This window comes from Canis lupus, chromosome 10, assembly GCF_011100685.1.
Source record: "Canis lupus familiaris isolate Mischka breed German Shepherd chromosome 10, alternate assembly UU_Cfam_GSD_1.0, whole genome shotgun sequence".
NCBI lineage: Eukaryota > Metazoa > Chordata > Mammalia > Carnivora > Canidae > Canis > Canis lupus.
Genome location: NC_049231.1, coordinates 23,945,140 through 23,966,054, shown reverse-complemented (window position 1 = coordinate 23,966,054; position 20,915 = coordinate 23,945,140). Strand labels below are relative to the sequence as shown.

The 20,915-nt window shown below is 53.5% G+C and overlaps 1 protein-coding gene and 2 long non-coding RNA genes across 4 annotated transcripts in view; 2 read left to right on the top strand and 1 right to left on the bottom strand.

Annotated features, from left to right (window-relative positions):
* Window positions 1-391, bottom strand: part of NFAM1 (NFAT activating protein with ITAM motif 1) — a 39,004-nt gene extending 38,613 nt beyond the window's left edge. The window contains exon 1 of the mRNA XM_038550330.1: window positions 49-391. Coding sequence (XP_038406258.1) covers window positions 49-148 — 100 coding nt within the window. The 5' untranslated portion in view covers window positions 149-391. The remainder of the gene's footprint in view (window positions 1-48) is intronic.
* Window positions 392-1,088: 697 nt separating this feature from the next.
* LOC111097638 lies at window positions 1,089-10,198 on the top strand. Of its 2 annotated transcripts, none has more exons than XR_005365541.1 (4): window positions 1,089-1,237; window positions 2,839-2,997; window positions 3,093-3,287; window positions 7,679-10,198. It is a non-coding gene; the product is annotated as an uncharacterized LOC111097638 (long non-coding RNA). The 2 variants fall into 2 exon arrangements; XR_005365540.1 differs by lacking the exon at window positions 1,089-1,237 and adding an exon at window positions 1,872-1,969.
* A 9,034-nt stretch (window positions 10,199-19,232) lies between these two features.
* Window positions 19,233-20,165, top strand: LOC111097637. Its single transcript, XR_005365542.1, has 3 exons — window positions 19,233-19,387; window positions 19,714-19,811; window positions 19,911-20,165. It is a non-coding gene; the product is annotated as an uncharacterized LOC111097637 (long non-coding RNA).
* Window positions 20,166-20,915: the final 750 nt, after the last annotated feature.

The following is a 20,915-nucleotide window of genomic DNA, read 5'->3' as shown; positions in this document are numbered from 1 at the left end:
CCGCTCTGATGTGCGAGCCAGGGAGCTGGTGGGAAGGAGGCAGCGTACCTGTGAGCTGCAGGGTCCAGGGGAACAGCAGCAAACCCAGGAGCCAGGGGCCCCAGGAGGCGGCCGGCGGGGCCCACCGCCGCGGAGGCCGGCTCTCCATCGGGGCCTCCTGTTCAGCCTTCCTCTTTCCTCTCGTCCTCGGGAGGGGATGGCCTGCTGGCAGCCGCAGTTCCCCTTTGAGTTCCCACAAAGCTCCTCCCTGGCCTCGCTTCTGCTTCCTCGGGGCCTCACTCGGTCTGCTCCCCTTAATGACCTTGGACTTTCTGAGCAGGCAGTGGGCACAGGCCACCAGGTGAGGAGTCCGGGGTTTCCTGCTCCACCCCGTGTGGTGTGCTGCTCCCGTCCTGGGTGCCCTTCTATCTGGTGGCCCATCCGGTAGACACTAGTGACCGAGGGGATGCAGGAGTCCCACGAGTAACTCTAGGGCTTGGTTTAGCTGCTCACATCTGAAACTTTTTTTTTTTTTTTTTTTTTAAGATTTTGGTTATTTATTCATGAGAGGCAGAGACAGAGACAGAGGCAGAGGGAGAAGCAGGCTCCCTGCGGGGAGGGAGCTCGATCCCAGGACCCCAGGATCATGCCCTGAGCCAAAGGCCACCCAGGCGTCCCACATCTGAAACTTTTAAAACTGTGTTCACATCACACAGCCCCAGCACTTGCCTCCTCTCTCACCCACCTGAAATGTCCTTCCTTCCTGAAGCTTCCCTCAGCCTGAGCTCACCCCTCCCCCACCAGCAGACAACTGAATTGCTTCCTCAGCGGGTGGAGCCACAGCCCCCTTCCTCGCCCCCCCTTCCTCACCGCCCCCCCGCCCACGCAGACACTGACAACAGGTAGGATAAGGCGTGGCCACCGCCCCCCTGCCCCCAGCACCCTGGGCTGTTACCCTTGGCATTCTGGAGCCCAGCCCGGGCGAGCTGGGTGAGGTTGGGGGCACAGACAGTTGCCCGCATGCCCCTGAGCGGCCCAGGGAAGGGGGCGCGGAAGTGGAGGGGATGGGGGTGGAGGGGATCCCGGCCCCGCAGAAGAGGCTGGGGTGAATGTGGTTGCGTTTGGGCGCATGCCAGCACTTCACCGCCCCTCTCCAGCAGAACCCATTAACCCTCGAGATGAATGCGATTATCCCAATTTGACGACAGACAAAACCGTGCCCCCGAGAGGCTGCGCAACTTGCTCAAGATCAGGGCAGGTGCGTGGGGCCAGCATCCAAGGCTGGGCTGTGCGAAGCCTGCTTTCTCCCCACCTCCACGGGAGCCCCGCTCGTGGCACAGAGGGGGGACCCTCTCCCCTTGTCAGCTTTGCACGTGCACCCTGAAGGCCGGAGGGACGCTGTTTCCTCCGTTTCCTCCGACCAGCAGCACGGGGGTGGGGGGGGTGGGGGGGGTGGAGGCCGGGAGGTGGGGACTGCCCCCCCAGGTGAGGAGGACGACATAAACGCAAGCCACCTCCTACCAGCTAGGGGGCGGCGGGGACCCCAGCGGTTTTGACTGTTGATCCATCACAGTGATACATGATCGCATATGTCACAGTGAGACACAGATAATCTGCTTCACGCTGCTTCCGACCTCCGGGGGGAGCAGGTTGTCTAAGCACCTCGATGCCATGGTGATAGACGTCATGTTAATGCCTCTGTGCACGGAGGGAGCGTTATAAAGGCATCGGTCTGTGCCTCGAGGAGTCTCTTTACGAGGCGTTGGAGGGCCCAGCGGCTCCCGTCCGCGCAGGTGCTGCTCTCTCTGCCCGCCCCGAACACAGAGCCCTCAGCCCCCAAACAACTGCACCCCCTTGGTCTGCACCCTGGGGCCCTGGGAGCTGCGCAGCCTCGGGGTGTGAGTCTGGCGTGTGGTCTCCTGTCTGCCCAGGGTGGTCTCTGTCACCTTCACCTCTGACTCCTCCTGGCTCGGCACAGTGTGGGCGCCTAGTATGTGCATAATAAATATCAGTGGATAGACGGGTGGATGGGTGGGTGGGTAGATGGGTGGGTGGGTGGGTAGATGATTGGGTGGGTTGGTGGATGGGTGGGTAGGTGGGTGGATAGGTGGGTGGGTGGATGGATGGGTGGATGGGTGGGTGGGTGGATGGGTGGGTGTGTAGATGAGTGGGTGGGTGGGTGGATGGGTGGATGGGTGGGTGGATGGGTGGATGGGTGGGTGGGTAGATGAGTGGATGGGTGGATGGGTGGGTGGGTAGATGAGCGGGTGGGTGGATAGGTGGGTGGATGGATGGGTAGATGGGTGGGTGGATGGGTGGATGGGTGAGTGGGTAGATGAGTGGGTAGTTGGGTGGATGGGTGGGTAGGTGGGTGGGTGGATGGATGGGTGGATGGGTGGATGATGGGTGGTTGGGTGGGTAGATGGGTGGGTGGATGGGTGGATGGGTGGGTAGGTGGGTGAATGGATGGGTGGATGAATGAATGTATGGGTGGGTAGATGGGTGGATGGGTGAGTGGGTAGATGGGTGGGTGGATGGATGGGCATGTGGATGGATGGATGGGTCAGTGGGTGGGTGGATCAATGGTGAGTTAAGCTTAAGGTGGGGTGGAGTGCCTTCCTCTCAGGCTGGCTGTGAAGGTGGGTGCCCAACATGGAACCTGGCACAGAGCAGGCTCCCAACAGGTGGCAGGGGGATGGATGGTGGCTCCTGGCGAGAGGCAGGGACCGGCCTTGGGCAGGGAGCTGACGGGCTGGGGCCGTCCTGTCAGGCCTTCAGGAACCAGGTGATGGAAATGAAACCACAGCACATGGAGAAACCTCGTATTCACCAACACTTTCCACCTGCTCTCACCCACAGGGCCGCTGCAGAGTCAACCTGCTAGATTTGGATCTGATGGCCTTTCCTCCCCCGAGCTCTTGGTGGGGGCTTTGGGTTAGCAGGACAGGAGAGGCAGGGGACGTGGGCTCTAGTGGCATCCCTGATGGGTGGCCGTGGACTCCACAGTTGAGTTTGCAGGTGAGGTCCTTACACTTCAGCACTTGTGCTCATCCAGACATCTGTCTGTGAGTCCATCCATCTGTCCCTTCACATTCTGCTGCGTATCTCTCCAGCACTGGGCAGTGGCCTCGCAGACAGATGCAGAAGTAAGAGACCCAAGCTTCGAGGAGCCCATGTTTGGGTGAGAAGCGATCATTCCAGCACAACGAGGCAATAACGTGGGAGTTCAGGCCAGCTACTCAACTCCAGACGCTGTTCAACACACTTCTAATCTATAAATCAACTCAGTCCTCACTGCAGTCCCATAGGTAGGTACTACAACCAACTCCATTTTACAGATGAGGACGCCGAGGCACAGGGAAGTTAAAATAATTTTTAAAAATATTTTTTAATTTATTCATGGAGACAAAGAGAGGCAGAGACCTAGACAGAGGGAGAAGCAGGCTCCCTGTGGGGAGTTCAATGTGGGACTCTCTCCCAGGACCCTGGGATCACGCCCTGAGCCAAAGGCAGCCACTCGACCACTGAGCCACTCAGAGACCTCAAAATAAAATTTACCTGGCCCCCCTGGGTGGTTCAGGTAGTTAAGCATCTGACTCTTGGCTTCAACTCAGGCCATCATCTCAGGGTTGTGAGATCGAGGCCTCATGTCAGCTCCACACACTCAGCATGGAGGCAGTTCGAGATTCTCTCTCCCTCTCCTTCTGTCCCTCCCACTCATGCTGTCTCTCTCTCTCTCTCTCAAGTAAATAAATCTTCTTAAAAATTATAAATAAAAAAAATAAAATTTGCCTAAAGTCACAAAGCTAAGAAATATGTCTAGCGGTAGTGACTCTGAAGATAACCCCTGGCTCTTGGGGCCCCGTCCACTCCTCCATCCCACCTTTAACAGCAGAAGTGTGTACAGAGCCAAGAGTGAGGCACGAGAAGAGGTTATTTGCTCAGGGAGAAGAGAGGAGGGAGTGCCAAGGAGGGCTTCCTGGAGGAGGTGACAGCCACAAAGGAGGAGGAAATGGGAGAGCACAGATGCCCCTGCAGTCCAGAGGAGCCTTATCCACACGAAGACTACAGCTTTTCAAACTGGACCAAAACTCCTGGTCTTTGTTTTCAGTTAGTTCCCACGCACACCTATTAAGTGCCTACTGTGTGCCAGGCAGTGGAAGCACAGGATGTAAGTCATAGTTTTGCCTTTGAGTCGCTCCCCATCTCGAGAAGAAAACAATCCCCGGATGGGAATTTCCAGCCGCCCCAGGTGAGCAAAGGTGGGCGAGGAAGTGACTGTGAGGCCCCTGGCCTGGCCCTGCTTCGGTTCCTGTGCTCAGGAGCTGCCTGTATTCTCTCCGTTTCCTCCTCAGGCCAAATTGTGAGTGCGGGGGACACAGCAGCAGTGCTGGGGGGCCAGCCTCCCTCCCCTCCTGGAGCCACCCGGGGTGCTTTTGGGGTCCTCCTTTCTGCACCATGTAGAGGCCTGAGGCTGGGGGGGCAGTGACCCTGCTCCTGGAGTCGACCTGACCATGACCACTAAGTCAGGGACGTGATTCCGCCCGAGAACCGGCTGTGACTCAGTCGAGGGGACCCTTCTGAGCGTGAGCTGGGCTGGCCCACAGTAGACCGGCCTCCTTCCTTGGAGAAAATGAGCTCTCCGTTACCAGAGGTGTGCAAACCTGTCCGGAGGCCATTCTCCCTGCACCTCACTCAGAGCCTCCTGTCCTGCTTGTACAGTTGACTGGGCCCCTCTCCAAAGTGCCTGCCCAGTTCAACCCAGTGTTTTTGCTTGTTTATTAAGTATTTGTTCTATACCAGACATGGTTCTAAAGGCTTTTCATGTATTGACTACTTCAGGCCTCAGAAACCTCGTGCGTGTAGGCATTTTTATTGCCCCTATTTTACAGATGAAGAAACTGAAGATCTGAGAGTGTAAGCCACTTGCCTAAGGCCACACAGCCAGTAGGCAGTGGAACAAGGGCCCCGTGATCGCACTTTTAATCATTACGTTCTCTTGCAAAATTCACTTGATTCCCCAGCAGGGCTGGTATTATAACCCTCATCTCATAGATTTAGTGGCAGAGAAAAATCGTGCAAATGGCCTGCTTGACGTCACAGAGGGGATCAGAGGCCAGGGTTCTCCTAATGGACACATGCCCCGAGTGAGACAAGACCCTCCCTGCGGATTCTGTCGGGGGAAGGCAGCAAGGAGGCCTGCCCCCTCCTCGGTCCCTGCCACTCGGAAAATAATCCTGAAGATCTGGGAAAACACCCAAAACACAAAGATGGCATCATTTTTCAATATTTATTCCACGTTCACCATATGCCGAGGCCTTGTTAGGACGTGTTAGGCTGGTACAACTGTGTCCTCAGGAGAAATAAGCACCGACCAAGAGTCTAATCATTGCAGGTCCTCAGGTGTCAGGCAGGGAGCCTTGAAGGTCTTGTACTAGTGGTACCACCCCTGTCCCCACAGGCCACGGACCGCCCGGGGGTTGTCCTATGCCAATGGTGCCACCTGGTGGCTCCCCCGAGGTGTCTTTCCCCATCCCTTCCTTCCCTCTAGGGGGTCTCGGGCTTCCAGAGGCTGCCACCCAGCAGGCTCAGGCCAGGGCTAGAGAGGCCACAGGAGAGGGTGGCAGGAGCAGGGGGGGCCGGGGTAAGGGGGGGACCAGCGGGACCGGGCAGGGGGCAGGGGGCCTGTGGGCTCGGAGAGCAGAGCCGGCTGGCTGTCCCAGCAATGCCCTTCCCGGGCTGGGGAGCGCCCCGCTCCTTTCCCACAAGCCGCTTTGCTGGGAACACTTTATAAAACCCACCTGGGGGAGATTTCATTGGATCCAGTTATTGGCCACCAGGCAAACTAGTCGCAGGGTTTTGCAGTGACAACCAGAGACTTTCTGAGCAGGGCTCCCACAGTGAGTTCAGCCAATTAAGGAAACAATTAGCCTCCCCTGAGGCTAATTCATGCACTGTCACCCCACACAGTTCTATGGTTTTATGAGCCAGAGGGCCTCAGTGTCCTGTGGGCAGAGGGGTGTGTGTGTGGCAGCCAGTAATTATGCGGATTTCTGGCTCCACCCCAGAGATTCAGCTCTGAGAGGCCAGGGGATCTGTATTTTAACAGCCCCTGGTTCTCACACTGGAAAAAATGCCTGAAGCTCTTGCAAGGCACATTCCCAAGGGGTTGTGGGCAGGGCCGTGGCAGCCTTCCAGGAGGCCTGCTCTGAAAGGGCCAGGAGGAGCCCTTCAAAGAGATTTGATCCTCCTTCCTTCCCTCTCCTCCTCCCCCTCCCTTGGAAGGCCAGCAGGTGTCCTGGGAATATAGACCGAGCCCCCTCCGTGTGCCTCCCCGCCTTACCTTCTAAGCCAGTGGGGACAGTCTCTTCATCTACCCTGTATGGGTTTGATGAAGACAGAGGCGAGAGCACTTTGCAAAGAATGGGATGTTGGTTGAAAGTAGCAGTTCTGCCTTAAACTCTCACTGAGCCTCTTTCTAGAATAGGTCTCTATGTGGGGCTTGGGGGACTGGCAGAGAGCCTTGGGGATCCAGCAAGGGGAGATGGGGCGCGTCCAGACATCCAGGGTGTGGGTTATGGATGAGGAACTCTGTGGAGGGAAACAGGTCTGGGAGGGGCAGTGGGAGAATATGGGGGGAGGGTGGGGAGTGGGAGGAGGGGCAGGAGAGGAGGACCCCAGGGGAGTCCTGTCTTGGAGCTGGCCTCTGCTGGGGCTCCAGAGATGGGGTCAGGGGTCAGGGTAGGGGCAGGAGCATCTTCGGGAACCCTCCCACCAGCGTGGTCTGATTCCCTGAGAAAGCTGCTGCCTCTCCCACTCTCCCTCTCCTCTCCGCCCAGAAGGTTCTCTTCCTCCCACTCCTCTTTAGTGCACCATGCTAGGCCATTTCCCTCAAATACCCCATGCCTGGGGAGACTGAGTCACAGGCAGAAGGCCCTCAGTCCTTCTGCAAAGAACCCAGGCCAGCACCTCTAATTCTTACAGGATCTAAAAGTGCCTGCAATGACCCACCAGAAACTTTGGGTCACTCCTTCCTTCCTTTCTTTCTTTCTTGCTTTCTTGCTTTCTTTTTCTCTCTAGGATTTTTATTTATTTATTCATGAGAGAGAGAGAGGCAGAGACACAGGCAGAGGGAGAAGCAGGATCCATGCAGGGAGCCCAATGCAGAACTCGATCCCAGGACCCTGGGATCACGACCTGAGCCGAAGGCAGATGCTCAACCGCTGAACCACCCAGGCATCCCTGGATCACTCTTTTATTCATTCATTTAACAAACCCCCTTGGGGACATTGCTCCGGATCATCCTGTCCTGGATGCCCTCCATCTGGGGCAGAGCCTGACACTCATAGAGCTGAGTCACAACCCAGTGGGATCCCAGTGTGAAGGGGACACGAGCCCAGACCAGGCTGAGCCTGCCATGGAAGCCAAGGCCACAGCATTCACAAAGGCTCAATGAGAAGCTTCGAGGACTAGGAGAGAATGAGCCAGCCGGAGGGACTGGGGTGTCAGGTCCTGAGCAGCTGAGGTGGGAGAGGGGCCTGGAGGGCCTCCCTCCTCTCCATCCTTGGCTGAAACCACCTGTGCTCCCCAGTGACGCTGGCCAGATGAATTAAACTATTTATTTTTCTATTAAAAAATAACTGGTGGTGCAACAAGTATCAATTTGTTCTGTTTTCATTCTGCATGTACGGATTTTCAGCCGCATCTGAGTCGAGCCACTTTCTGGCCGTTGGCAGAAGCCTGGCATCATTCGTGATAGAGTTTCCGAGTGCAGAGATTTTTCTCTGGAAGACAGCTCATTTGGAAGTTGAGACACTCCTTGCGTTCGCTGGGGTGAAAATCCCATTCTGTACAGAACGCCCAGCAATCCTCAGGAGATGCTGCTGTCTTTCTAGGCCCAGAAGTCTCCAGAGGACTCGCGGATCAACAGTAATCACAGGCTGCTCTGCGTCCAGATAGAAGGAGGAAGAGAAAACATCAGGCAAGTGTAGACTCTGGGCTACACTCTGGGCTCGCTGTGCTGTGACATTTCCTGTAGGTCTCAGCAGACATAGAAGCCCAGGGGGTGTCCAGAAGATGTCCCTCCCCCGCAAGCTCCTTCCTGGGGAAAGCACCCCATCCCCACCCAGGGCCAGAGGAAAGTATTTTCAGGGCTTTTTTTAATCAGACTTGGGAGAAAGTCTTTCTAGGCAGCAGCCCTGCCTGGCAGGGAGTCCAAACCCGAGTCACTGCTTCCCTGCACTGCTGGCTATTCCTTTTCCTTCTTTTCCTCCCATATCTGTCCTCTGGTCTTTGTGTCAGCACCTTCTGGAGACACACAAAGGACTCGGCCATCCTTGAGCTGCCCATGGGTCGGAGCTGGGCTCCTTGCTCCATGCAGTTGACCTCAGAGTAGGCCCTTTGCCACCTGGACCCACATAGGGGTCCCATCACTCCTCACCCACAGCTTCCGGTGACACCATCGCCCATGGGGTGTCCAACCAGCGGCCCCTGGGCCTGGCCTGTGTCTGGAAGCAAGGGTGGGGTGGGGAGAAGCAGCCCAAGGAGGAACTGTTAAGTCATCTTCACCAGATGCTGGGCTAGCTCCCTCCCCTCCACCTCCTTGCCCGGTCAGCTTTATCCTATCCACCTCTTGCGGATGAGGAAACATGCTCAGAAGACTTGAAGTCCCTTTTCTAAAGTCACACAGCCCGAGAAGGCAGAGCAGGGCCTTTGAACTCAGTTTGCCAGCGAGTGCTACCTTTGGGGGCTGTCTGCACTCCCTGGCTAGGTGGTGAGCTCCCCGCAGGCTCCCTCACCCCCTCACCAGCCCCCCTGCAACAGGCCTCCCTTCCCAGGCAATGACACAATGACACCTCCACTTTTCAGGCGCTAAGGCCCCATATGGGTACCTCTTGAATGAATGAATGAGTGAATGAATGAATGATGAGAAATTGGGAAGAGTCCCTGTGTGAGTTATTGGAAACGGGCCCCACAGGGAATTCAGATCACATTAATAATCGATAAATGACCTTGGTCGTGACTGGTAGAAAGTGCACGTCGGACTCTGAAAACAGGATCTGGGCTGACTTAAGGAAGAACTGGCTGACTGGGATCCTAAAGTAGCAGCCCTGCCCTGGATGAAGGGTCTCCCTTGGGATTTCCCCCCAGGTCCTCTTGCTTTCCTTGCCACAGCTGCCGACAGGGTGCGTGGCCCCCAGCCTCCCGTTCTGCAGGCCAACACATCCCTAGTCCCGGTGGTTCCTCTGAGCTGGCTTCCAGACCCTTCCCACAGAAGGGGCCTCCAGCCTGCCTGTCCCTGGTTCCAGGGCAGAGGTCAGTGGGCCACACCCCTCCCTCATCCTAGAGATGCCTCCTAAAGTGCCCAGCTTCCTTTGGGCCCCTCATTTCCTCCGAGTTGCTGGTTGACCCTCTGCTGCACCCCTTCTAGGCCCCACAAAGCTTCTCCTGCCCCCGTCCCCCCCTACCCCTGGATGTGGGTCCTCTTTCCTGGTAATGCATGGTGCTGACTAACATTGGCTTCCCACATGGCAAAGCCCTGCCCTTTCTGAAAGAGGATGACCTGTTGGGAAGACACTTTTTTTTGGAAGATGTCCCCCCCAACAACTCCTGTCCCAGCCTGATGCTTTACATCCTCCACTGGCGATTTAGATTTAGAGAAAGGCTTTCTCAGGGGTGCCTGGGTGGCTCAGTTGGTTGGGCATCTGCCTTTGGATCAGGGTCCTGCGATCAAGTCCCACGTCGCGTCTTAAAGAAAGCCTTTCTCAGGCTCGGGACCCACACTGTGAGGAAGCTCGGGGTGTAGGCAAGGACAACACTCCCACATTTAGCATGCCCCATGAGAGGAACCGAAACCATCTCTGTGGAACATCAGAGAAAGATCTAGGAATGGGCACCAAGCACTGGCTTCTGTGAAGGATTCAGGAAGACTGTGGGCGCTTCATACGCGTGATCTCACGGCCTCATGAGGGGCATGACTCACTGTTGGATATGGAAGGGACTCAAGCTGAGAAAAGCCAGCTGGCCAGGGTCCCGGGGGAGGAAGGGGCAGGACCAAGCACGTATCTAAACCACCTGTTTTCAGCAGAGAAAGTTCTGGGGGTGCCTGGGTGGCTCAGTCGGCAAAGCGTCTGCCTTTGGCTCAGGTCATGATCTCAGGGTCCTGGGACTGAGCGAGCCCTGAGTCGGCTCCCTGCTCAGTGTGGAGTCTGCCTCTCCCTCTCCTCCCTGCTCATGCTCTCTCTCTCAAATAAATAAGTAAAATATTTTTTAAAAAAATAAAGAAAAAGAATTAAAAATAAAAATAAAGAAAGTTGGGATCTGAGGCTTATGCAGTTTTGAGGGGGCTCTCATTGCAAAAATAAAAAAGACCCATAACTACAAAACCAAAATCAAATATAGCGGTGAATATTAACTTCCCCTTCTAAGGAGAGTAGAACTCGCAAGTTACAAATTCTAAACGGCTGACAAATGCCAGAAACAATCAAGCAACTCGAGATAACAGGATATTTTGTATTAACCTCCTATCACCTCTGCAACATATTCCCTGTGATCCTGTTCCCTCTGATCCCCTCTTTGTCTGACAAGGATTCTGAGATGTCCCGTTCTGTAAACAGAATACAAACTTTGGCCAAGTTTCCTTCATACGTGACCGGAAAGAATTCCGGGCCTGTTCAATTTTCTCCTGCAGGGACTGACCTCATGGGTCCTTGGGTGGATGGCACTGGGATCCCAGCGCGGCTTGGATGCCTCCTTTGCGGGGCCTATGATGACTTGTGTCATCTTTGTTCGATGGCACTATTTCATGTCAAATAAGCAGGAAACGTACATCTTTTTCTATTGTGTCCCCTGTATTTTTTCTTCTCTCTTCTTTATCCATCAGGGCGAGTATTGCTGGAAGCCCTCCATACCCTTGACGGCCCAATAACGACTGTGGGGGTAACTGAGCCACAAAAAATATCCCAACAGCCCAAGCCAAACACATTTCCAAATCATCCTCCCCCAAATGCCCGGGGCCAGTCCCACACCACCCACCTGGATGAGAGGTGGGAAGGGAGGGAGTCAGATGGAAAGAGGTGTAACTGAGTTTACAATGGCTCAACATTTGGGCACCTGGGTGGCTCAATTGGTTAAGCCCAGGGTCCTGGGATCGAGTCCCCGGGGTCCTGGGATTAAGCTGCACGTTGGCTCCCTGCTCAGCAGGGAGTCTGCTTCTCCCTCTGCCCCTCCCCGCCATGTGCAGGCTTGCTCTCATAAATAAATAAATAAAATATATTTTTTAAAAAAGCCTCAACACAAAAAACATACAAAAATGTTATAGAAACGTACGACATTGGGAACACATTGCAATTACATATTCTAATTCGGTGGCAGAAAAAAAAAAGGATTTGTTTTTACCCAATAGCACTGACTAAGCAGGCACATCCGGGCAGGTGGACCCAAGTCACTCCCTGGCTGTTCCAGAGAAAAGTGTCCAAAAGAGGATGCAGCAGCCAAACTCCTGCTAGTTTTTGATCTCACTCATAAGGCCCAACCTTCGAAACCACCCTGACAGGGAGGGGCGGCCTCTGCCTTATGGGAACCTGAGCCTGAACTTGGAAGCTGGGGACCTGGGTTCAAGGCCCCCAGGCTGCCACTTCCTGAAGGGGCTTGTGCAAGTCACGAGGGCCTTCTGAGTGTCACCTCACTCCTGGCTAGGCGTTCCTGGGAGCAGGGCATATTCCCCTGCTGGGCCATAAGGGACCGTGGATGTGTGTAGGGGGGTATCCTCCCTCCCTAGTGAGGCGGGCTGGCTCCTGCCTGGGGAATACTGCCCTGTAGGCCTCTGTCGGGGTGGAGCCTGGGGGCTCACCTGCCTCTCCAGGTATGGAGAAGGGATGGTATTTCCGAATCAGCATCCTGAGCCAAACTCCAAGCTGGACTGTGGTTTACCAGCGAGCCGGGCCCCCAGGACCCCCATCGCCCTGGCCTGAGCCTGCCCCTGCGTGCCCTGCGTGCTCTGGCCGCCCAGCCCATGCCACCCTAGCAGCCAGGCTCCAAGGGGAGACAGACAGGCCCCATTGCATCCTCCCCTTCAGGCTTGACAGATGATGGGAGACTCCTCCTCCAGCTGAAGAGAACTCCAGCCCACACTTTGCCTCCAACTCAATCACGCAGGACTCGGCCCTTCATCCTGGCATCAAAGTCTGTTTGATCAGCTTTTCATCCATTTTCCAAAAATGTGGGATTTAGGGATGTTCTGAATCTTGCAGGACTAGAAGTGCTGCACCCTGACGATATATTGGTGTGGCCCCAAACCTGCCGTTGGGTGGAGGCCCTGCTCTGTGCCCACCCCTCCCGCCCATCCCACACCCCTCAGCCAGAGCCTTTAGGAGGAATTGAGGAGAGGCAGGGGAACCTGTTCTTACTGGGTGGAGATCTAGTGCCCCCTGGAGGTCAGAGAGGACGGGGTGGGTGGGTTGGGGTGATGCAAGACAAGGGACCCTCTCTGTCCTGACATCCTGGATCCAGGGCTGTCCTTGACAGTGAAGGAGACAGTGCTGGTTAAGTGTTCTGCATCCGTGTCTTTAATAATACACTTTCTTGTTTGCTAGCAAATCCCAATTTTACTGCGCCTTTTTTCAAGCATTTTCTCCCTTGAGCACAAAACCCTGTTGGGTGGCAGCTCCCTAGGTTTTCAGGGAAGAGAGAGGAAAGCTGAGAATCGGCCAAGTTCATTAGTCACTATCAAGGAGGGCCACGGGCTGTTGGCCAAGTGACAAGAAAAGCCAGGGGCACCTGGGGGGAACCTGCAGGCCTCAGGGCCAGGGAGCCAGGGGTCCTGGCAGACAGATCTGTGGGTGGCACGGCTCTGGACAACACTCAGGGTGAAGAAGGGTGAGGAAGGAGGCAGAACAGAGCAGGGAAGATACCCAGGACCCAGCGAGGTTTGCTAGGGGGTAGAGCAAAATCAGGGCTGAGAAAGTGCAACACACAAAGACCTATAAAGAAAAGCTAATTGGGGCACCTGAGTGACTCAGTGGTTGAACATCTGCCTTCTGCCCAGGGCATGATCCCGAGGTCCTGGGATCAAGTCCCGTATCCGGCTCCCGCAGGAACCCTTGTTTCTCCCTCTGTGTCTCTGCCTCTCTCTCTGTGCCTCTAATGAATAAATAAATAAAATCTTTAAAAAAAAAAAAAGGCTGATCACCTCCATACTCCCACCTCCCAGTCCCTTCTCCCCAAAAGTATCTATACCCTCAAGCTCACTGGCACCTGTGACTTTTCTGACTCTGCACAGATATGAAGCCACGGCTGGGGATCCGGGCTTGTTTGATTTTACTGTCATAGGGCCATCCTTGCTCTTTTTACTGGAATGCATCTTGCTTGGGGCTGTACCTGGCAGGTCAACTAAATCAGGTGAGGAAGACCAGGTGGGGCTATAGAAGAGCAAGGATCTGCTCTGCCCAGCCGTGGGGAAGGACAGGAGGAGGCAGAGGGCAGGAGCTGAAAGAAGCCAGAGGGACAAGCTGATGGTGGGGGGGCCCCATCCCTGTCCCAGGAATTGACCTCAGGAAGACCAGGGAGGACCAAGAGGACCCGAGGACCGGGAGTCCTCACCAGAACAAGGAGGCTGTTTCTGGGGGTGGGGGAGGATGCCGGGCAGGCAAAAGCTGCTAGAAGAAGCACCCTACTCGTAAAAGGATGTTTTGTCAGGCACTTTTCTCACCCATAATACCTCCCTCCCTTTCTCGGGGTCAGCTTATTTCAAGGAGACACCACTGGGGAGATTGCTGGGAGGAGGGAGAAGCAATGGGGTTTTATTAGGAAGGGTGAATTTGGGATTCTCTGCTGCTGACAACTCTAGCTCAGCTCCCCAAGACCCATCAGGGTGACAGCCAAGAATGGGATGGGTGAGCACCAAGGCTCTGGCTTGCCTCTCACAAAGAAAGTCTCACTGAAGCAGCTAAGTTCGGCTGTGTTCCCCAAATGATATGTCCAATACTAACCCCTGTCCCTGTGAACGTGGCCTTATTTGGAAAAAGAGTCCTTGCAGATTTATCTCGAGATGAAATCATCTTGGGTTGAGGGTGGGCCTTGAATCCGATGGTTGCTGTCCTTCTAGGAAGAGAGGGTCACACAGAGAGGCAGGAAAGGCGGATCTGTGACCATGGGGCAGAGGCGGAGGGAGGCAGCCTCGGGCCACGGAGCCTCGGAGCCCTCAGTGGGAGCAGGACCAGCTGACACCTGGATCCTGGACTCCTAGCTTCCAGAACAGTCTCCTGCTTTCCACCACCCAGGCTGGGGGGCTTTGTCATGGTGGCCCTGGGAACCTAATAGGCTGAATAAAGAAACCAAGCAAGCACCAGCAGAGAGAGAAAAAAAAAAGGCAAATTTCCTCAAGAGGAGGCCGGCGAGCAATTTTAAGTACTTCTGAGGCCATGCCAGGAGCAACTTTCTGACAAGCAATGAGCTGTAGGAGGGAAATAAGTAACTTTTTACTCTAGAGCCACATAACCTCACAAAAAGTCTGGCAAACAGAAGAGAGCATGAACCCATTATGCTGTAATAACCCTCGGGACTCTGCAGGCCTGGGATCAAATCCCCGCTCTGTTTTGCCTCTCACGAAGAAAGTCTCCCCACTCCTTTTTGACTTAGGGGAGGTAAGTCATTTCTCTGAGCCTCAGTTTATTCATCTGTAAAGTGGGGGTGATAATCTGTCCTCCCAAATCAGTTAGGGTTAAATGAGAAAACCACACACGAGTCCCCGGCATATGCCTGGCCACTCACCGAAGTTTAGTAAGATGTGCCCTGATTCCTCGTTCCTTCTCTGATTTAAAAAAAAAAAAAAAAAAAAAAAAAAAAAAAAACCTCCAGAAATGATGAAATGTGATTTGTTTTTAAAATCCCTAAATTTAAAAAAATAAATAAATAAAATAAAATCTCTAAATTTAGGGACGCCTGAGTGGCTCAGCAGTTGAGCGTCTGCCTTCTGCTCAGGGTGTGATCCCGGGGTCCCAGGATCGAGTCCTGTGTCGGGCTCCCTGCATGGAGCTTGCTTCTCCCTCTGCCTGAGTCTCTGCCTCTCTCTCTCTCTGTCTCTCATGAATAAATAAATAAAATCTTTAAAATAAAATAAAATCCCTAAATTTCGATGTATCACAACTTTCTTCTTCATCTATTTGGAAACAATGATTTTTTTTTTCTTTTTTAACTTTTTTTTTTTTTAAGATTTATTTATTTGTTCATGAGAGACACAGAGAGGCGGAGACACAGGCAGGGGAGAAGCAGGCTCCTTGCAGGGACCCCATGTGAGACTCCATCCCAGGACCCCAGGATCAGGACCTGAGCAGAAGGCAGACACTTCACTAACTGAGCCCCCCAGGTCCCCCTCTTTTTTAACTTTCAAAAATGTACTTTTAAATTTACAGGCAGTAAAATGCACTCTCTTTGGTGCAGTTCTCTGGATTTTGGCAAATGCATAACCACGACCAACCAATTAACCGTCAATGTAAAGAACACTCCATCACCCTCCCAAATTCCCTTCTCTGTCCCTTTGTGGTCAGTCCCTCCCCCAGGCCCTGGCAACCACTGGTCTGTCCTCCTTTTGCCTTTTTCCAGAGTGTCACAGAAGTGGGATCACACAGCACGAGGCCTTTCCAGTCTGGATGCTTTCACTGAGCACAATGCTTCTGAGACGCATCCATGCGGTCCTGTGGATTCCTTATCGTGTATGATTCCCTCATATCGCTGAGTATACCCTGCGCATCACCACGGTTGGTTTGTCCTCTCACCAGGTGAAGGATGTGGGCTCCCCTCACACTCTGGCGATGATGGACAAGGCTGCTGTAAATATTCACGTCTCGGTTTCTCTGTGAACATGCGTTTTCATTTCTCCTGTGTAAATACCTACAAGTAGGGTCCTGGGTCCCAGTCAGGTTCCAGATGACCTCCAAGTCAGGCTTGCTAAAAGGTTTGGTTGAGGGGTGCCCGGGGGGCTCCGTCGGTAAAGCGTCTGCCTTCGGCTCAGGTCATCATCTCAGGGTCCTGGGATCGAGCCCCACATCGGGCTCCCTGCTCAGTGGGGACCCTGCTTCTCCCTCCCCCCCCCCACCCCTCCTCCTGGCTCGTGCTCTCTTGCTTTCTCAAATAAATAAAATCTTAAATATATATATATAAAAGGTTTGGTCAGAGAGAGCCCCTCATCATCAGCTCTGGGTCCCCATCAGCAGCAGTGTGATGACAAAGGTCAATCACTGAGGAGCAAACGTTCACTGTCCCTTCAGCCTCCTTCCATCCTGTGCCTTTTCCCTCAGAATGTCAAATCATGGTTTGGGTTCATTTCCTTCTATTTCCACTAACACGAAGAAGTGCCCACCCAAGAGCAGCGAAAGAATGCCAAAGTGGATCAAAACAGCCCAGAAAACGGTTCATGGTCCCCAGGCAGGATGGTCAAATCCCAAGTAACTGGTAATCAACCTTAAAAGCCAAAAAATGCCTTTAAAAAAGTCATCCTATCTGATCTTTTTAAGATTTTATTTATTTATTCATGAGAGACACAGAGAGAGAGGCAGAAACATAGGCAGAGGGAGAAGCACCCCTCTTGGCCTCAGTACCCACAGACCTCCAGGCCACCTGCCCTCGATCCTTGAAGATCTTAGTGCTGGGTCTCCTGTCCCCTTGCACTTGCTTACTTCCTGGTGACCGTGGCATCCGTGCAGATGGTCTTCCGGCCTCACGGCTTTGCCTCCTCTCCTGCGATGGCTGGGTCCTCCTCGCAGCTCAACAACGGGTTCCTGAGGGCACACACTGGACCTGGCAAGTGCGCTCAGACCCTTCAGACCCCCACTCCCCAGCGCTTTCAGGCCACCACCTCCCACTATCCATTCCTTGCTTCTAGATTCCTGCCTCCTGACAATCCTTGACCACCTCAGCACTCTCGAACCGTGGACCTACAGCGCTCTCACCTGATTCTCCCTCCTAGACTGTTCCCCCACCCTCATCCCACTGCCTAGGGACCCCCCACCTTGCCTCTGCTTAGGCCCTGCCCTCTGACCTCACTCCTGAACGTGACTGGAGACATACATTTGCACTCACGAGTCTCATTCACAATCACCAGGGCTCACCTGGATGGCCCCCCCAACCCCAGGCCACCTTCCTATAACCCACTGCCACCTGGCCCAGTCCCTGCCCTGCTGCTTGGAGAATATTCCCCTCACTACATCCCTCTGTTGGTTCAGAGGAGCCTTGGGGCCATCTGTCACATGCATAGTCACCTCCACTGGCAAAATGTCACCAGGATACAGCCCCTTTGTGACCCTGCCTCCCACTTTTTTTTGAGGTTCCCCATCTCTGCCAGAGGATGGGGTTAAACACAAGCAGGGAACCTCACATCACATCTGCAAACACTTGTGATGGCTCTCTCTCTCTCTCTCTCTCTCTCGGCCTCATCTACTTGCCAGCCTCCTTACAGGTTCACCAGCCACAGGCTCCCATCTGAGCCTTACTCTTCCTTCACCTGGAGACTCCCCCATACCCATGAGTGTCCCTCCTGCCACTGTCCCTGGCCTCACCCTCCTAGGGAGGCCTTTCCTAGCCTCCCCGCCTAAAACGCATCCCTCCCTGAACCCAGCATCTCCCTCCCTGCCACGGGTTCCTCCCAGCGGTGCTTGGTGCCTTTTTTCTTAAATCTTCATTGCCCTTGTTTTGCGTCCACCTCCCACACAGCAATGGAAGCTCCATGAGAGCAGAGAGTTTTCATTTACTCATCGCTGACCCCCGCCGACAACAGCACCCTGCACGCTAGGAGCTCAGTAAGACTCTTTGCTCCTTAGTGCCCGTGCCCACCTGGCACCCCCGCTTGGGTCCAGACCCCACCCCTGCTTGCTGACTCCAGCCCAGGCCTGGGCAGTCCCGCGCTCCCACAGCCGCTCCTTTCCCCTTCCCGGCAGTGTGCAAACCTGCAAGCACACTCTCATTTCTCCCTTCTTACAAAACAACAACCACAAACCCCACAAAAGCCTCTCTTGGCTCAGCATCACTTTCCAAGAAGCGTGCCAGGCCTCTGATCTAGAAAATTCCTTGAAAGAATGTCTGCATTGTCTGTGTGCCTTCCCCTCCTCCTGCTCTCTCCAGATCTCTCTCTGATGGGCTTTCATCCCCTCCGGTCTCTGAAATGCCCTTGGCGAGGTCCAGTGATCTGGGTGCTGGAATCCAGCAGCCCTGTCCCGAGCCTCATCCTGCTTGGCACAGGGATCCCTCTGCCCGGGTTTCCCCTCTCCTGCTGGCTGCTCCTTCTCATCACCCCAACCTCCAAATGGGTCCAAGGCCCATACTCACGCCTGTGATAAATCCCACTGGAGGCCTTGGACTCTCAGCCTTAGCCCTCTGGCCAGGACCTTGCCTTGACTCTGGACTCGAATGCCCAGCGTCCCACTCAAAACCTCTACTTGGGGGGCCTCTGGGTGGTTTAGTGGTTGAGCATCTGCCTTTGACTCAGGGTGTGATCCCGGGGTCCTGGGATGGAGTCCCACAACGAGATCCCTACCGGGAGCCTACTTCTCCCTCTGCCTGTGTCTCTGCCTCTTTCTCTCTATGTCTCTCATGAATAAATAAATAAAATCTTTAAAAAAAACACCTCCACTCGGGGTCCAGTGGGCTCTTCCAAACTTCCACTGCCAAGCCCCCTGCCATGCCCCTCCCTCACCAACCTGCTCCTCCCCACCACCACACTATGGCCCAGGGCAGCAAAGGATGAGGTCGTCTTTCCCGGACAGCCCAGACACTTTGGGGTCTCAGCCTCACACTTTCCTCCACACCTCCCAGCCACACCACCCTCCTCACTGGGTTGGAACATACCAGATATCACCTTGCACCAGCTGTTCTGGAATATTCTCTCCTCCACCCCCATCTATAACTGCACAGCTTGCTCCCACCCCCTCCTCGATGTATTTCCTTCCTGACAGCTGTCACTATCTCTCACACTATATATTTGATTGATTGATTGATTGATCGGTTGATTGATTGACTGCCTGTCTCCCCCAACTAGAAAGTGCCAGAATGCCATCTCCTTTGTTCACTACCAGAACAGAATCTAGTACATAATAAATTCTTACAAGGATGTACTGGATGAAAAAAAATGACTACAATTGTACTTGAGAATTTAATGTAAATGATTAAAAAGTTTAAACGCCAGGCATCTCGGCAGGGTGTGTGGAAAGGGCAGTTTTGTCTTTTTTTTTTTTTTTTTTTTTTGGCAGTTTTGTCTTTTCAGATTCGCTCAGAAGTCAGAGCACCAGCAAACACCATCCAGCTGCGACCCTCTGCATCCTTGGCAGGGATGGTGGGGACCAATGGTTCTGAGGGAAATCTAGACCTGAACATAAATCACAGAAAAATCGAGACTCGAGTGGGAGCTCCGCCGAGTCAGGTACTTTGAGATGTGTGATCTGGGTTGAAATCCCAAGATGCTGTTTTTGAAGTGGCCGATGCACACCCCAGAACGGGCCCTGAGAGCATCTGCATGGCCCTTGTGGATACCACCCCCCCCCACCCAGACCCAGCTTGGCCACCTGCTGGCTCTGGCATGCTGCGTGAATTGCCTACCCCATCCAGATGCCTCATTTTTCTCATTTATGAAGCAAGGACAGTAATGCTTCCCTCATGAGACTGTTGTGTTTGTTAAAGAGGTAAAGCATAGGTAGTAGGCACTTTCTAGAAGGCTCTCTGTAATCCTCCCGCTTCTTTCATTCACAGCCTCGTGTCATGCCTCCCCGTGTGTATGGGCTGGATTTACTACCTACTTCTGGTCAACAGAACATGGTGTTACTTCTGAGACCAGGCTACAAATGACGGTGACTTGCTGACCCTCTTTCCCTCCCCTTCTTCCCCTCCCTCCCGGTGTCCTGCTCACTTGCTTACTCTGATTCTATATTGTGACCTGCCCTATGGAGAGGCCCACACAGTGAGAAACTGAGGACAGCCTCCAGCCACCAGTCTGCCAGGAACTGAATCCTGCCAACAACCACATGAGTGAGCTTGGCCATGGGTCCTTCCCCAGCCAAGCCTGGAGATGACCACAGCCTTGGCGACACCTTGATTATGGCCTCATGGGACACCCAGAGCCAGAAGACCCAACTAAACTGTGCCCAGACCAAAAAAAAAAAAAAATTTTTTTTAATAAAATAAAATAAACTGTGCCCAGACCACTGACCCACAGAAACCACGAGATAATAAATGTCTGTTGCTTTAAGCTAAGGTTTTGGGTTTTTTATTTGTTACTCAGCAATACAGCATAGAAAATGCTCAGCACGGAGTGCCTGGTTGGCTCAGTTGGTAGAACGTGTGACTCTTAATCTCACAGTTGTGAGTTTGAACCCCACGTTGGGTGTAGAGATTACTTAAAAAAAACCTTGGGGTGCCTGGGTGGGTCAGTCAGTTAAGCATCTGACTCTTTATCTCAGCTCGGGTCTTGATCTCACAGTTGCGAGTTCAAGTCCCATGTTGGGTTCCACACTGGGCCTGGAGCCCACTTACAAAAAATTAAAATCTTTAAAAATAAATAAATAAAAAATAAACAAAATGCTCTGTACAATGCCTGGCCCATGCACACATTTGATAAGTGACCAGTGATGACCATTCTGTGTATACAAAGGGAATCCAAAACACATAGAATATAAACCTAGTCACCAGGCTCTTGACATGGTCTTTTAACAATGAACCTGTATCCTTTGCCACTTAATAAAGCCATAAAACAGATGTATTGAGCCCAGAGGAGAAAAATGTACATTGTATGCTACTGTTTAAGAAGGAGAAGCCGTCCAGGTATATAAAAGTATTTGTTCATATTAAACAAAGAAAGGAAAACCTGAAAGCCAAGATCACACAGAGAGCAAGAGAGAGAACACTATAGAGAGGATGGGGTTGAGCTAGACTTCTCTAAAGACACTTCCTTTTTT